This window comes from Corythoichthys intestinalis, chromosome 12 (genome assembly GCF_030265065.1).
Source record: "Corythoichthys intestinalis isolate RoL2023-P3 chromosome 12, ASM3026506v1, whole genome shotgun sequence".
NCBI lineage: Eukaryota > Metazoa > Chordata > Actinopteri > Syngnathiformes > Syngnathidae > Corythoichthys > Corythoichthys intestinalis.
In genome coordinates this window covers 45,132,642-45,146,280 of record NC_080406.1, presented here as the reverse complement: position 1 = coordinate 45,146,280, position 13,639 = coordinate 45,132,642, and the positions used below count along the sequence as shown (strand labels likewise).

Sequence of the window (13,639 nt, the reverse complement as noted above, 5' to 3'; positions counted from 1 at the left end):
CTCCTGCCAAGAATTGAGATATCGTTTCTGGGATCTGGGCTATTTGCAGGCCATGACATCGACTGGTTGAGTCTTTCTCCAAGGAATGCTTTAACAGTTTTAGCTCTGTTGTATGCACTGTCATCTTGGAAAATGGAAAACAAACAAACAAGAAAGCTGTCTGAAATTTCAATGTAAACTTGTGCATTTATTGAAGATTTAACCACAGCCATCTCCCCAGTGCCTTTGCCTGACATGCAGCCCCATATAATCAAGGATTGAGGGAATTTTGATGTCTTCTTCAGGCAATCATCTTTGTAAATCTCACTGGAAAGGCACCAAACAAAAGTTCCAGCATCATCACCTTGTTTCAGTGAGACGTTAAATGGCCCAAAATTACCTAATTGCCTGGCATTGACTGTCACTGACAGCCATAGACGACTTCAAACGGATTGGACTTCTACTAGTGATAAACTAATTCCAATTCACACTAGAAGCTTGTTTTTCTGTTCATTAGTTGTTTGTAGAACAACTAATTAACTAGAATGATTTCCTGACCAATGTATCGATAATTGTTGTATCGCCATATAGTCAGATCATCGTTATCGTCAGCTTTGTATCGCAAATCGTATCGTATCATGAGGTACCAAGAGGTTCCCACTCCTAGTAGACATATTGTTCTATCAAAGTCAGCGATATTACCACTGAGCTATCCAGCCACTATAAATGGTGGATAAAAATCAGAGGACAGCAGTAGTGATAGATGTAGCAATCCCGAGTGACAGCAACATCAAGAAAAAAGTACAAGAAAATCTAGAAAAATATCAAGGGTTGAAGGAAGAGTTGGTGAAAATATGGGGAGTGAAGGCAATAGTGTTGCCAGTAGTGATCGGGACACTAGGGGCAGTAACCCCCAAGCTGGGTGCATGGCTCCAACAGATACTAGGAACAACGTCCTACGCCTCCGTTCAGAAGAGCACAAGCTTAGGGACAGCTAAGATCCTGCGCAGAACCTTCAAGCTCCCAGGCCTCTGGTAGAGGACCCGAGCTTGAAAGGAGGGACCATACCGCCCGAGTGGGTGAGCCGATGATTTTATATACTGTATATATGTGGCACGCCAGACCCACTTAGATGACCGTGTGCTTTGGTCAGATGAGATTGAGCTTTTTGGCAACAAACACTCTAAGTGGGTCTGGCGTGCCACGAAAGATGCGCATGCTGTAAAGCACCTCATACCCACTGTGAAGTAAGGGGGTGGGTCAGTGATGCTGTGGGGCTGTTTCGCTTCCAAAGGCCCTGGGAATCTTGTTAGGGTGCATGGCATCATGAATGCTTTGAAATACCAGGACATTTTAAATCAAAATATGTTGCCCTCTGCCCGAAAGCTGAAGAAGGGTCGTCACTGGGTCTTTCAGCAAGACAATGACCCTAAACATATGGCCAAATCTACACAGAAATGGTTCACCAGACACAAAATTAAGTTTGTGAAACATTATAGAAGATTAAGTGCTGTTTTGTTGGCAAAAGGGGGTTGTACAACGTATTAACACCAGGGGTGCTAATAATTGAGACACACATTATTTGATGTCAAATAATTATTTCTTTATGTGGATTTTTTTCCCCACTGAATAAATGCACTTGTATTGAAGGTTGGATTTTTCTTTTTTTCCATTAAGGTCCCATATTTTTTAAATAATAAAAGAAAATATTAGAAGCTAAAAAAACACATCTTAACCAGGGGTGCCAATAATTATTGAGGGCACTGTACATATCATATGTGTTTTTTCCCCCCTTTTTTCCCCCAAAATATAATTTTAAATTTTTTTTAAAAACATAAACAAAAAAAACCCTTATTTTTATGTGTATATTTTTATTATATAAAATAATATTATATTTATTTTTATATATACATGCATGCATTGATGGATGGATGGATGGATGGATGGATAGATGGATAGATACGTAGAGAAGTACATACAATATATATTTGAAAACACCACATTACAACATTGGAACCAGCTAACTTGTGTGGCTTATACAATTCAGAATGAAATACTAGCTGGCATATTCCTCAAAGAGTAATTGATATGTATTCAGTTGCAGCCTGCTTTGATTTGATTAAAGTGATCAATCATGACTGGAATGGGAATGTTATTTCTTTCATCGGTGATGATAGATTTGTTACATTTAACACGCAGTTCCATCACTGGTGCCACATCCAATCCAGATGTGAGAACAGTTCACACATGATTTGGCTGGGGAGGAGGGGCATATTCATCAGGATAAAATGGAGATGGAGCATATGGCTGATGGCAAGTCAAGAGTGAAGCACTGACAACAAAGCCATCTGGGACACAACAAGTCTTGACATCAAGCCTGTTGGTTTAACGATGACTGGTTTAAAGATGCATAAAGTGGGTTTTTTCCTTGCTTATAATAAACCTCATGCTGACTGCAGTTTGAAACAAAGATGTCACTCTTGATTGTTGACCTTCTGGAGCTACCAAAAGTTTGGAGAACTGAAAACTTTAAATGGTTTGAATTTGGTTAGCACAAGAGTATCAAGCTCATTTATGTCACAGGAACTTATGCCAGGACCGCAAGTTTGACACCTGTAGCTTAGCTGTGTTGTAAACAAATAGAAATTATATTGTAAAATATTGCAAATCTCTTTTGTAGGTAAGCCTGTCATGATTGTCACAGAATATATGGAGAATGGCTCACTGGACAGCTTTTTAAGGGTGAGTATCCATGGAATTTCTTAAATATGACCTCATGTCTTTAAATTATTCTTAATGTCATAAATCTCAAGAAAAAAGGAAATACCACAATTTAAGCATTAAATTATTGAAACGTTTGTGGTGTTATGGAGCTACAGTGTTGTGGGTGTTTTGATTGAATGCGTTTGTTACTAATATGCTTTGCAGTAACTCCCTTCAGCCATAAATATTTTTAAGTGTTTATATACAGGCATGAACTCATGTTAAATATCAAGATTAGGAAGTTAAAAAAGAAATACTCCCATGATAAGTAAGTGAATAATCTCAGCAAGTTCTGTGTTAAGCAAATACTTTATGTTCATAGCTTCTGAAATATCCAAATGTGTCTACAGTTGATGATAAAAATGTGTTTTCCTGCTCAGTTTGAGAACTGGAGGAGACCTTAAACAAGGTCATGTGACCATACCTCCTATGAGTCAGGCCTTTTTTTAGTCGATGTCAAATGGTCAGTGCACGATGATAACAATTGCAGTCATGGTGTCATAATAAAGCATAATGACAACAACCGCACCACAATCACAACCTCTCCAGACAGCGGTGACTTTGCTTACGGCACGGCTCATTAGTCAGCTACCTTTTCTAATTCAGGGAGCATGCACAAGTAGTGATTCTGTCTTCATTATCCCTTTTCCAGAAATAGCCACCTTGTCATTGTGCTAAAAACAAGACAAAAATATTTAGTTGCACAATGACATTTAACCCTTTAAAGGGCACTCATTTAACTCACTGGCCATCATTGACGGTGCTAGACATCCAATAAGGGGGCTGATCGCTGCTAACCCTCCCAGTCAAAATGGATTGGACGTTTATGTGCTCAGTGGCAGGAAAAGAGTTAAAAAACATTAGTGTATTAGGCCAAAATGTCAAAGGGATCCGCGGATAAAAAGACTTGTAGTCTTTAAAGATAACGTTATTATAAGTTAAAATAATATGGTATTGAAACCCCTCTTGATGTTTTCATTTTCATGCAATTTGTAAAATTAGTTTTACTAGTAGGTTGCCATTGTTGTTGACATTGCAGGGCAGTGACGTCACATTGTTACGCTGCCGGACTTCCAGAGTATGAGTCAAGCAACATAAACATGTCAACTGTTCAACCCTTTCAATTACAACGCGAGAGGAACATTAATGAGCATGACAGCACTGTCAATATTTGATAAAATGAGCAGCAAAAGAAAAAAGAACAGGAAAGACGGGATGAGACGAGAGTAGGGAAAAATAAACGGTGTTCTGCCAAAATATGCTACACCGCGAAACCTGCTACAAGGGGTGAATTTGACAACCAAAATACTACGGTGCGTTTTCACCTTGTTTTGTTTCGATGCATATAGACAGAACATACTAAAGATGCCTGAAGAAAAATACTTAAACGTAGTAATATCAAATAAGGGTGGTTTAAATATGCTACATGACTAATGTGGACAACAGATCAACAACCTGCTTTACAGCTACCACAAAAAACATAATGCTTAAAAGTATGAGAGGGAATGACATGCAAAAAGTATTTTGAGGCAATAGTATTCGTCGAGTAACAGCAACCATCTATGTCATCACCCCGAGCGTCCATAAAACATGGCGCCCTCCGTAGGCGCCATGTTTTACATGTACTAAATATTATACATCTTTAAATCAGTGGCAATATTTTCTGTGTTTCTAAAAACATATTTTAGTAAAAGAGATTGTGGTTTATTAGAGCCTACAAGTCTTAAAGTCAGAGGTTAAAGGCAGATATTGTAGGTATTTTTGTATTTTTTGAATGCTATATTTGAATAGTTTAGATATTTAACTTCATAAATGGTGAAAAAACTTTGAGAGTCATAAGAACTAATATTTTCCTATTTTTCATTTTTATATTTTCATTTTTTAATTAAAAAAAGATTATGTCAATGGCAGGCAATTAGTTAATTACTATTAAAAAAATTAAAAAAAAAAAAAAAAAAGTACAGAGTTATTGGAGTGAATAACTAGAGTATTTCTGTTTGCATTCATTTTAATTTCATCATAAATATGTCAGATGGCACTTGCTTGCACTCGTCAATGTCCATTTACTTCCAATGGGTTTGTACTGTTAAGGTTCAGATTCAGTTTTCTTTAGATTATGTACCCATTAGATACACACATTCATCATGTAGGGAGGGGCTTTCATTTTTTTTTTTATTTTGACCATGTCTGTGCTGCTTAAAAAAAAGGTGACCCGCCTCACTAAAATTAGTCAAAGCATGAGAGCCAAGTCATAACATTGACATCAAAGCATGCAGACTCATGTTTTAGCCCTTTTCCACGTCTGCACTGCATCATAGTTCATCCTGGAGGAGTAGCTGTTTGTTGGCATGTTGCCCGAGGCCTGCACTTCATCTCTGTAGATGTGTCATATGCGCACACACAAACACACACACCAACTCATAGCTTATGCATTATAGCATATGTCTGATTCGAGAAGGCTTTTGAAGTGACAATTCCAGGTGGTCTGGCCAAAAACTTCTGCTGTCAAAATGAGATGGTCAATTCATGCTTATAAACAAACTAACACAACAAAAATGATTCATTTTATACTCATCTTAAAAATGATGTGATGTGAAGACACTGCATTTTCACTGACATAATGTCACTTTAGTCACTAACATGCTGAAAAGTGACTCACCAACTGCTTCTTACTCTGTACCCGTATTCCCCTCCTATCAGTAACAAATGAAAGAGAACTATGAAAGTGCTCATAAACAATTTTACAGACTTTTCTCTGGCATTACAGACCAATGAAAGTTTATTTATACTGTCTATTTATTTTTATACCTCTTTGCAATTGTTGTGTAGAGAGACACATGCTCACTTTCATTTCCACTGAATCTCATGAGAGGATACAAAGACAATTTGGACAAATCTGTCTTTCTGGGAACACACAAAAAAAGTCCAATAAAATGTGGTTGGGTGAGTTAAGTGTAAAAGAACTGAAGAGGCCTCAGCTCATCGCACACTGCCAGGGTGAACTAGAACAGAGCCAACAGGACAACATTAGTGACAGCTGAAATTACAAATCAGAATTCCCACCAGACACACACTATGTTGTATGAAGTCTTCAATTTTACTTTTGGTGCAACAAGAAGTCCCGATACTTTAGTGTGTCTATAAAATGTATTGTTTCTAAATTAAATGTTTGTATTTTATACACAAAGAGCAGGAGCCACCAGCATAAAGAACTTTTTAGATGGCACTGAGTGAACTGTAACTGGCTTCCTCCTTAGTTCTCTGCTGAGCACAGCGGGACTTAATGGATGTCAATTTTGACCTTAGATTTGGAACAATATGTCAAAAGTCCTTCTTAAAATGACCCGTGTAGCAGGGGTCAGGAATCTTTTTGGCTGAGATTATCTTGATATATCTAAGATTATTTCTAGTCTATGCAGACATTTTCTTCAGATAATCATACTTCATTCAAAGTCGAGTTAAAAAGTTTTCATTTTTTGTTACGTTTAGCTGTGCTTGTGGACAAAAGCAGTCGTGTTTTACCTGAAGGAAGGCTCCATTTTTATTTATTTTTGTTAACTACTCACTGAGAAGTTTTTTTTTTCTATTATATTACTTATTTAGACAGACAATGTTGAGTGGTCTTAAGACAAATGTTTATTTATATAAATTCCTGGATGGTTAAGAGATTATTAACAATTGTGTATTTATTGTGTACGTTAATATAATTTGTGTTCAAATATTGCAATTTCAATTTGCTACTAAAATCCAGACATTTATTCTGGAAGTCTTCAAAATGTTTATTTAGTAGTTTTTGATAACAAAGGTTAAAATCGAACTGCCCTGATCCCCGTTTACCCAAACTGTTTGGTCTTAATACAGTTTTTCTCAATTGCTTTGGTACGTTTCTCAGATCAGAAATGAAATTCTAAAAACTACTTGTTCAAACCTCACATGTCGCACAAGTAGCAAAACAACATGGATAACCTTCAAAAGCCATTTTTTTGGGCAAAATACTTTGTCTATTGCTCAAAATTAAATTTCTGTGTCAATGAACATGTCAGTGCTGTCAGAATGACAAGTCCTTGTTTTATTGTGTAGAGACAAGACAGTCAAATTGCTTGGTGATGCTCTCAATTGAACAGTTACTCTGGTGGAAGGTTCTGATGCTGAAGATGGTGTACGTACAATTTAATAAAAATAGCAAATTACGCCTTTGTGTGTAGGAGATTGATTGCAAGAGACTAGACAATATTCAGTTCACACTTTTACTGTTTATTGACTATTTATCCTCAGGGGTGAAAGTGGCTAGAATTTCTTGCAGGAACTCCCCGACTTGAAGGTCGCCACGGAGCCAGAAATGTTATTTATTTATTTATTTCATTTTTTTTTTTTTTTTTTTTTTTTTTTTTTTGGGGGGGGGGGGGGTCAAACCTCTTAAACTACTGAAATTCAAAGAAAGCTGTTTTAGCACAGTTATTTGTATAACGCATACAAAAACTGATTTGCATTCAAAATTGTATTTTTTCAATGATTTGCAAAATAAAAGTTAACAAAAACAGCAATAAAATCCACCTCTATCTCCTAATTTTTATTTTCCCTCATTTCCTCACATACTAAATGCCAAATCTCAGTTTTAACTTCTTAAGAACATAGGATATATATTAAAATTGAAGTTAATGTAAACATTTACTTTTTTTTTTTAAATAATAAAGATATAAGTAACATACAGTGCATTCAGAAAAATAAGTACAAATGACTTATATAATGCAGAGTGAAATGGAATATATTTTGAAGACCGCGCAAACATTGACTTTTTTTAAATCGTAAGGAAATGAATAAGTAGCCTAACATAAATGAACAAATATAAGTCCAAAGTGCACATTGACAGCTCCCCATCAGAGTTAATAAAACTAAATATGATAAATAAGCCTCCTCAACTCTTTCGTCCTATTAAACATTTGATCCATTTTATGTTGCATTGCCCTTTTTTTGTCGCATCAATTCAACAAGCATTTTTTTTCGTTGCTGTTCCAGAAAACATGCACATTTGAACCAATCATAGCTAACCATCTCTGCTGATCACATGTCAGTATGTCAGCCAATTGAACGGATAAATGAGTCCAGGCGTTTTGCTTTGCTGCGTGCATTCGCACATAGACGTGCCTCATCATCGTCAGACTCAGATAACTGCAGCAGCTGGGGAAACCTCCATGCCGTCCGTGTAATAAAATCAGCAATAAATATTTGTGGAAACGGGTTACGCTACACAAGCACTTTATTATGCTTGTTTTTAACACTTGTGTATGTAAATCTGATGTTGGTAGCTTGGCATTTAAAAAAAATAAAAATTTACATGGCATTTTGACAGTTGTTGTCATATTTTCGGAATCAAAGCACCGTATACCGGAACTGCGTTCTGGCCCTGAGTCTTATACCGGAACTGCGTTCCTGACCGTTCTGGCTCACTTTCACCCCTGTTTATACTGTTTATTGACACTGCCAGGTTGAACTAGAACAGAGCAAATCAGAACAAATCTTACATTAAAATTCCCTCCAGTCACACAATTTATTGTATGAAGTCTTCAATTTTACTTTTGGTGCAACAAGGAGTACCGATACTTTAGTGTGCCTTGAAAATTGTATTGTTTCTGAATTAAATGTTTGTATTTTATGCACAAAGAGCAGGAGTCACCAGGATAAAGAACTTTTTGGATTGCACAAAGTGAACTGTAACTGGCTACCTCTTTAGTTCTCTGTTGAGCACAGTAGGAGTTTTACCTTAGATTTGGAACAATTTGTCACAAGTGCTTCCTAAGATGACCCTTCACAGGGTAACCAAGGGTATAGGTTTGCACAGGGACGGTAGGGACATAACACTATCAACCTTTCAGGATGCTCAAATTGTCCCCACCAACTTATAAGCAACTTTATTTGCATTATATAATCAGTTATATAGGTCAATTTGATTGTAAGGATAGAATTCAACCTACCTTGATTAAGTGAATTATTTTCATTTACCCTTTTTCACTTGCTGAATTAGCATTTTTGTGCATGTCCATTTTATCCCCTCAAACGCACGTTTGATTGGCTGATGACTTGCAATTATTAAAATTTATTGATTTATTTTCTACATTATTTATTTAAAGATATTTCTAATACAGTCATATTATTGCACTGTTTTTACAATTTCTTGACGGACCATGTCACTGCGATTTAGAAAGCAAAAGACAGCACTGAGTTTTACAAAGAAAAACAAAAAACAAAAGCAAAATTAGAAATATGAACATCAGCCATTCAGCACAACTAAACTTTGAGTGCTACATGTCGGGATTTTCCCCCCATTCTTTCTACACGTCTTGACATTCCTCCCTGTTGGGCCACAAATTTTCATTCACGTCACAATGGATGCCCTATTTTACTATACAGCGTGGAAAGAATCTTCTTGAATGCCTTATCCAGCCTGTGTAGGCATCTGCTGCGATGTGACTGCATGCTGGCATCCAGAAGAGTCATCTGAGTGTGAGGCTGGCGATCATACACTTGCCATCTCCATGTGAAGAAAAATTATTCTATGGGATTGAGGAAATTGGAGTATAGTGGGAGGAACTCCATTACTATTCTGTTGTGGGTTGCAAACCATTCCCTGATTATGTTGGAGTGGTGGAAACCCACATTGGCCCAAATTATCACAAATTTTGTCAGGTTAAATTAAGTTACGTAAAATAAGTAACGATAATATTTAGAAATAAGCACACACATGTTGACATATTCTGACATGTTCATGCATGCAATGAAGTAATGACTAAATGTCGTGGGTGGTGAGACTATTCAATACAGACCCATGAAATGAGAAACTGCTTTTTTGATGTGCACTAGTGATACGATGTTGCGAGGATTGAACAAGTAGTTTTGAAAATTTCAATTCTGATCTGAGAAATGTACCTAAGCAATTAAGAAAAACTGTAATGTCGGGCCCCAGCAAAAAGTGTACATGGAGGCTGTGCTGTTATATCGTCCCGACCAATGTTTAGACCAAACCCACACCCTTGAGGGTAACTGACTATTTTTGGTAATTGGGCGGGGGAGAGGGGAATTAACATTACTTCTTGCACATGTGACGACATGTAACATTTTGTGTTCTTTAAGCCACAATAGTAACATTTGGAATCACAGTGTGGCGTACATGACACAAAATGAGATGTCTACATACAGTACAGGCCAAAAGTTTGGACATACCTCATTCAATGCAACACAAATGGAGGCCTCAACCCCATTGGTAAAGCAATACATTCCACTAATCAACCCTGAAAAGGCATACCTGTAAAGTCAAAAAACATTTTAGGTGACTGTCTCTTTAAGCTCATCGATAAAATGGCAAAAGTGTGCAAAAAATAATCAGAGCAAAGCGTACTACTTTGAAGATGCTTGAATATGTATGAGTATGCATGTTTTTAGTGCTTTCACCTTTATTGCAAAGTCCATACAGTGGGGCAAATACATATTTAGTCAACCACCAATTGTGCAAGTTCTCCTACTTGAAAAGATTAGAGAGGCTTGTAACTGTCAACATTGGTAAACCTCAACCATGAGAGACAGAATGTGAGGAAAAAAACAGAAAATCACATTGTTTGATTTTTAAAGAATGTATTTCCCAAAGTAGAGTGGAAAATAAGTATTTGGTCACCTACAAACAAGCAAGATTTCTGGCTGTCAAAGCCGTCCAACTTCTTCTAACGAGGCTCCACTCGTTACCTATATTAATGGCACCTGTTTTAACTCATTATCTGTATAAAAGACACCTGTCCACAATCTCAGTCAGTCACACGCCAAACTCCACAATGGCCAAGACCAAAGAGCTGTCGAAGGACACCAGAAACAAAATTGTAGACCTGCACTAGTGAATGACCTACAGACAGCTGGGACCACAGTAACAAAGGCTACTATCAGTAACACAATGCACCGCCAAGGACTCAAATCCTGCACTGCCAGACGTGTCCCCCTGCTGAAGCCAGTACACGTCCAAGCCCATCTGCGGTTTGCTAGAGAGCATTTGGATGATCCAGAAGAGGACTGGGAGAATGTGTTATGGTCAGATGAAACCAAAATAGAACTTTTTGGTAGAAACACAGGTTCTCATGTTTGGAGGAGAAAGAATGCTGAATTGCATCCGAAGAACACCATACCCACTGTGAAGCGTGGGGGTGGAAACATCATGCTTTGGGGCTGTTTTTCTGCAAAGGGACCAGGACAACTGATCTGTTTAAAGGAAAGAATGAATGGGGCCATGTATCAAGAGATTTTGAGTGCAAATCTTCTTCTAACAGCAAGGGCATTGAAGATGAGACATGGCTGGGTCTTTCAGAATAACAATGATCCTAAACACACAGCCAGGGCAACAAAGGAGTGGCTTCTTAAGAAGCATTTCAAGGTACTGGAGTGGCCTAGCCAGTCTCCAGATCTCAGCCCCATAGAACATCTGTGGAGGGAGTTGAAAGGCAGTGTTGCCCAACAACAGCCCAAAATATCACTGCTCTAGAGGAGATCTGCAATGAGGAATGGGCCAAAATACCAGCAGCAGTGTGTGAAAAGCTTGTGAAGACTTACAGAAAACGTTTGGCCTCCGTTATTGCCAACATAGGGTACATAACAAAGTATTGAGATTAACTTTTGATATTGACCAAATACTTATTTTCCACCACGATTTGCAAATAAATTCTTTAAAAATCAAACAATGGGATTTTTTTTTTTTCTCCCACATTCTGTCTCTCATGGTTGAGGTTTATCCATGTTGACAATTACAGGCCTCTAATATTTTCAAGTGGGAGAACTTGCACAATTAGTGGTTGACTAAATATTTATTTGCCCCACTGTATATTGTCTGCAATTGGCTGGCAGTTCAGGGTGTACCCAGGGGTGAAAGGGGTAGAGTTTATTTTTTTTTAAATTTTTTTATTTTTTAACCTTTCTTGTTCAGCTGATTTGACACGCCACACACCACAATTAGTGCTTGACTAAATACTTATTTGCCCCACTGTAATTCCACATGTGTTCTTTCATATTATTATCTTCAGTGAGAATTTACAATGTAAATAGCCATGAGATTTGAACGGTGTGTCTAAACTTTTGTCCTGTATTGTATGTAGATGGTAGGTCTCAATTATTAATAAATAAAATCATAAATTAATCAAATGTTAATTAAAACAAAATTAGAACCTTAAAAATGAATGAACTCAGAAATACACTATAGTTATCACCTCAAATCACGATAAAGTTTTACTTTATAATTTAAACGGAGAGCCTGCTATTGAAAACCACAGACGTCCATTACATTTAAACTGTGGCAATCAAAACAGCCAATGTTTAAATGTGCATGGTCTTTTACATGTTAGGGATGGACACATTAATACTTTAATAATAATAGTATAATAAATTAATACAATAATATTTTAGCTTTCATTGACAGCGTTAGGAATCCAGTCTACTTTGACTGGCAGCAGCCAGCCTCTCCCAGTCAAAATGGTTAGGACATACAGCTGCGTCAATGGTATCCTATTACTTAAATTAGAGATGATAATGGGTTATTAATGACAATGACGTGGTCATTTTTTTTTTTTTTTTTGCTTTGGTTTCATGCAAATGACTTGAGAGGTCAGCGTTGTGCTACCTGTAAGAACAATTTTAGAGTAAGACATTAATTTCTCTTCTTTTTCAGAAGCACGATGCCCAGTTCACTGGAATTCAGTTGGTTGGCATGCTGCGTGGCATCGCCTCAGGCATGAAGTATCTGTCAGACATGGGCTACGTTCACAGAGACCTTGCTGCACGAAACATCTTAGTCAACAGCAACCTGGTGTGTAAAGTGTCAGACTTCGGCTTGTCAAGGGTCCTGGAAGATGACCCCGAGGCGGCTTACACCACAAGGGTGAGCTGAAATACACGTGCCATAAAACTTTCTGACAGGAACTAGTGAATGAAGAATTTGTTACTCTTCTGAGTACTTCATGTAGAATATGAATTGAAGGTACCCATCATTTTTACCACCTGCTATTTAATAAGATCATAATTTGAGATGAATAATGTATGCTGTAAAAAGTGAAGGATTTATTAATATTTATAATGGAACAAGAATCAATTCTCTGCCAACATTTGACTGGCATTCCACTTAAAGTACCAGCCGGCCTGGCATGCTGCAGACTTACAGCTGTGTTATTTTGCATCACAGCATAATATAGTCTAGACTGTGCAAACAGTCCCTTTTAAATATGCTACAATTTGCAGACCAAATGATTGCTTGTCAAATAAACAGCTAGGGTGGCATTTGGCTTCCTTTTAGAAATACAGTATGAAATGTGGAATGATAAAAGAAAATAAACACTCATGTTACAGGAACTGACAATGCTTCTCGCCGGAATGTATTTTTCTGATTTGTTAGGCAAATTATGCAGAACTGTAGTCCATACAATTTTCAATGTTCAATTTTAGTTTATTTATTCATCTTTATTCATCCAGATACTGTAATTAACTCATTGGCTGCTAGTGACAGTGATCCATTTGAAATGGGAGCGTGGCAGCCCTCCCGCTTCTAATGGATTCGACATCCACTACTCGTAACAAAACCCGTTTTTCATTTTTATGTTTCGTTTTTTTTTTTTTTTTCAGTTTTCCTCAGTTTTTCAGAATCTTTGGCAGTTTGTGCGGTATTTTTTTTTTTTTTTTTTTTTTTTTTTTTCGTGATTTTGTCACGTTTTCTTTTTTCAGTTTTCAGTTTTTCCATTTCCCCTGGGTTATTATGCATTTTTTTTCATTATTTACATTTTCACTTTTTTTTTTTTTTTTTTTTTTTTTTTTTTTTTTTTTACAGTCGGATCCAAATCTGGATTGAAAACCTGTGGTGAAAAAAAAAAAAAAAAAAAAA

The 13,639-nt window shown here is 37.0% G+C and overlaps 1 protein-coding gene across 5 annotated transcripts in view; it reads left to right on the top strand.

Moving 5' to 3' along the window:
- The window catches only part of LOC130927196 (ephrin type-A receptor 3-like), a 167,775-nt gene that overhangs the window by 131,574 nt on the left and 22,562 nt on the right, over positions 1–13,639 (top strand). For 4 of the 5 annotated variants that reach the window (XM_057852842.1, XM_057852844.1, XM_057852841.1 and 1 more), the window contains 2 exons: positions 2,660–2,721; positions 12,437–12,646. In XM_057852842.1, coding sequence (XP_057708825.1) covers positions 2,660–2,721; positions 12,437–12,646 — 272 coding nt within the window. The remainder of the gene's footprint in view (positions 1–2,659; positions 2,722–12,436; positions 12,647–13,639) is intronic. The other variant, XM_057852843.1, reaches the window with a different exon arrangement.